General features: G+C 37.5%; 1 protein-coding gene across 1 annotated transcript in view; it reads left to right on the top strand.

Moving 5' to 3' along the window:
* The window catches only part of musk (muscle, skeletal, receptor tyrosine kinase), a 37,069-nt gene that overhangs the window by 8,125 nt on the left and 25,414 nt on the right, over nucleotides 1-3,530 (top strand). The window contains exons 7-8 of the mRNA XM_014340548.2: nucleotides 1,367-1,526; nucleotides 2,071-2,077. Coding sequence (XP_014196034.1) covers nucleotides 1,367-1,526; nucleotides 2,071-2,077 — 167 coding nt within the window. The remainder of the gene's footprint in view (nucleotides 1-1,366; nucleotides 1,527-2,070; nucleotides 2,078-3,530) is intronic.

Genomic DNA, 3,530 nt, shown 5'->3' with positions numbered 1-3,530 from the left:
TTAATGGCTTTGAGATCACAGCAAAGGAATTATCATCATGGTGACAGAGGATTGAAGAGATGATCTTGCATTTAGCTTATAATACACTCTGTTATTAGTGTTAATTGTTTTGTTTTTCTTTTAGTGTGAGAGGGGTATTGAAAGATGGGGTTGTTTTTTAAGGTTTTTAAGGGGTCGGAACCTTAAAATGCATGAAATTCAAATTGGAACAATGCAAACTTGAACGTGTATGTGACCACCTTTAAAACAGGGCTTTTTTTCATCAGGCAGCAGACATTTCTTAAACATGCTGTTGCGGTCGACATATACCACATAATGTCTGGGTATTTAATAGTCTTGGGTGCTAGCTACAAAGTGATTACATGCTCTTAATGCCTGTAAATACTATGTGTGGGCATGTGCTGATTAAAATGACTGTGAGAGTTGTTTTTCTGGCAGCTTGGTATGGTCATTAATTTCAGTGGATGGATGGATGGAGCTTGTCCTAAAAGCAGGCGGTGTCAGACGCAGTTTCAAATATAGACATAGCCACTTAATAGCACCTCTCACATACACTCACATGCTCACACTTTAGAGGTCCTCACATATCATTTATAAATATATAAGTACATACATGAATCATCTAAAAACAACAGATACATTTTATCTGCCTAGATTTACAATGTGTGAACACTTTGGGAATTTCAAATCTGTTAAAATAATACAAGTGGTTATATCGGTGCCAGACACGTACTGAATGCATTTCATTTTATGAGCTTAACACAAAGGCTATAATGATCAGCGTATGAGGAGTTTACACACAATTATTTTTTTTAACTAACCAGTTTTACTCAGACCACTATCAAATATCAAATGACCAAAGTGTCAATAAGAAAAACATCTTGTAGTAATCTGTTATTACTCTTATTATTAGTAGTTTTATATAAAGTCTAGATTCTAATTTAAGATATATAAGAGTCATAATTTGAATTGTCAAAAAAGTTATAATAGATTCAGTATTTATCAATATTTTATATAAATGTTTAATAAAATATGTAATATTATATATAAATAAACTGTCATGCAGCACCCTGTATTATATAAATTATTGTTAAAATTCACCTCCCATGCAGCAGTTATGAACAGGAAAGCTAGGCAGACAAAGCAAAGCCTGATATTTATGTTTAATTCAGCAGAGGACTCAATTCAGCCTCAAGTGGCCATTCCAGGTAGTGCAGTTATTTTTTCCAGCTCTGTCATTTAAGCTTAGGATGCTCTCACAGAAAGTCTTCATGCATCTCTGCACTGTTATATGCAAATTGCTCATTGCATGTATACGACTGATTTTTACAACTTATCTTTTTGTCTCAATTTCATTTTCCTCCAGATCTCCGGAGCCTCAGTAGAGGAGACATTAGTGGGAGAGGTGATACTCTCTGTTCTTAAGGTGACGGTGACTAAGCCAGCCCTATATACGTGCCTGGCTTCCAACAGACACAATGCTGGAGCCAACACTGTCAAAGCAACTGCAAAAGTCACTGTTGCAGGTGGGAAGTTTTGATTTCCAGCTTATACTATGGTGTTACATGTTTCAAATTTGCTGCAGCCTGCTGCTATATTAGAGAAAAAATGTCTGCTTTCTATTTAGCTTCTATCTCGGTGTTTATTGTTACTGTCAGTACTACCTGCTGTTATGCTAGCTGCCAGTTATATTGGTTGTGTTTTGTGTGGTTTCAGCTGTTTGTTGCCTACCCCATTTGGTTACTACTCCTCAAACAATACCCCTGTTCTCCTTCACACACACACACACACACACACACACACACACACACACACACACACACACACACACACACACACATACACCTGTTCCCCAACAGAGCAAACTGCCCTTCCCCCTGGTTGCCCCTCAGTCTCTCCACAGTTAGTGATGACTTGCAGAGAGTAACATCATGGTTGTTTTTCTCATCCTGCTAGGACAATTTCTCATCTATCAACCATTTCTCATCACTCTGTCTCTCATCTTTTTCCCTCTTCTTCTACTTGCTCCTATTCATCCCGTGTACTCTGGATACTGCCACTTCCCAGTAGAGTGGAGGTAAGAGAAAAGATATGTGCCAGATTTGTGTGAAGTTGTCTAAGCTTTGTTTCTTTTGTTACTTCTTTTTGTATATATTACATTTGAATTGATTATAGAAAATGTTTCAGCTCATTTGACCCATGTTGAATCAGAATAATTTCACAGTACATTGCCTGCCACTATTTTTTTTAAAGTAAGCACCATAAAGGTCTCTGTGTTGCTGCTTCTATTCATTTTCCTGAACATGCCCGTATGCCAAGAAGAGAGTGGGTCTCTCAATCACCCATATGGTGTGAGTTGAATTTGAACTGTTCTGAACCTTAACACAGCTGCTGTTGCCACATCTGGACTATGTAACTGTGAAGATGGAGAGAAAGAGGGAGACAAGATGCACATAGAAGGAAGCAGAAAGAACGAGACTAAAATAGAAATAAAATAAGGAAAATAAAATGTTGGCCTCAGGGTCCTTGATGAAAAATGAAGTACATTAAGGATAGAGGGCTGTAGGTCACAGAAAGGCAGGTTTAATGGCTGCATTTATCTTGATCACTTGTGACCACATCTGGACTAGATGCACAGAGATCTGGTGAGGAAGAAAGAGAAAAAAGAAAGAAAGAAAAGAGTGAATTGATAGATTTACAGGGCACCTTTGAGTTTGATAGTTTGGCTTGAACTCTGCTGAAGCACCAACCTCCCCAAGAGGGAACATCTGGAGTCTGTAAGAGAATGCAGACAGGCAGCAGTGATGCTGGAGTGAAGGTTATCAGAGTACATGCTGTCAGAAACACAGCAGTGTGGAGCAGACAGAGATAAATGTGGATCATAGCAATGCTTGAGGACTAACAGATGAGAAAGCATTAAGAAAAGGAGGCAAACAGGGTGAAAGAGGAATACAGGGACTTTGTCCCACAAACATTCATGTTTATGCAAAATAGGTATGACTGAGCTCCAGCAAGGAAGTTGAACAGACAGGATGCAATCTAATTTAAACTTTCTCCAACCTGTTTCATGATCAACATCTGGATGATGTTAAAGAAGATATTTCAAGTGAAAGATGATTTCTTTTTACTTTTTAGTGGACACTTGCTATAAGCCAAGACAGTAAAAACAGACCACTCTCTGTACTTTTAGTATGCAACTCTTACTGGTTTTCTTTTCAATGATTTTGTTAAATTAAAATATGCAAATAACAAATACCCAAATTACACAAAGAAATATTACTAGAAAACGGTATGGAATATGGTCAAACTCCAGTTTTTGCTGCATGACTGAATCACACAAGGCATCTTTTCTATTAGAAATAACATGCCATCCCAAATACATATTAATGAATTAGGCACTAAAGTTACTTTCGCAAGTCCCTGTTCTTAGTTAGGTTTAGGCTCTTAAATCTGTTTGATGATGTGGTATTCGATGATTAGTAAAGGATCATGGTTATCGTCACTCCCCATAACGGTAGATGTTGAAAAAT

The sequence above is a fragment of the Haplochromis burtoni genome, unplaced genomic scaffold, assembly GCF_018398535.1.
Source record: "Haplochromis burtoni strain Fernald_Lab_line unplaced genomic scaffold, NCSU_Asbu1 Contig_377, whole genome shotgun sequence".
Classification (NCBI taxonomy): domain Eukaryota; kingdom Metazoa; phylum Chordata; class Actinopteri; order Cichliformes; family Cichlidae; genus Haplochromis; species Haplochromis burtoni.
Note: the sequence above shows the minus strand (reverse complement) of the source record. Positions and strands in the feature narration are given on the sequence as shown.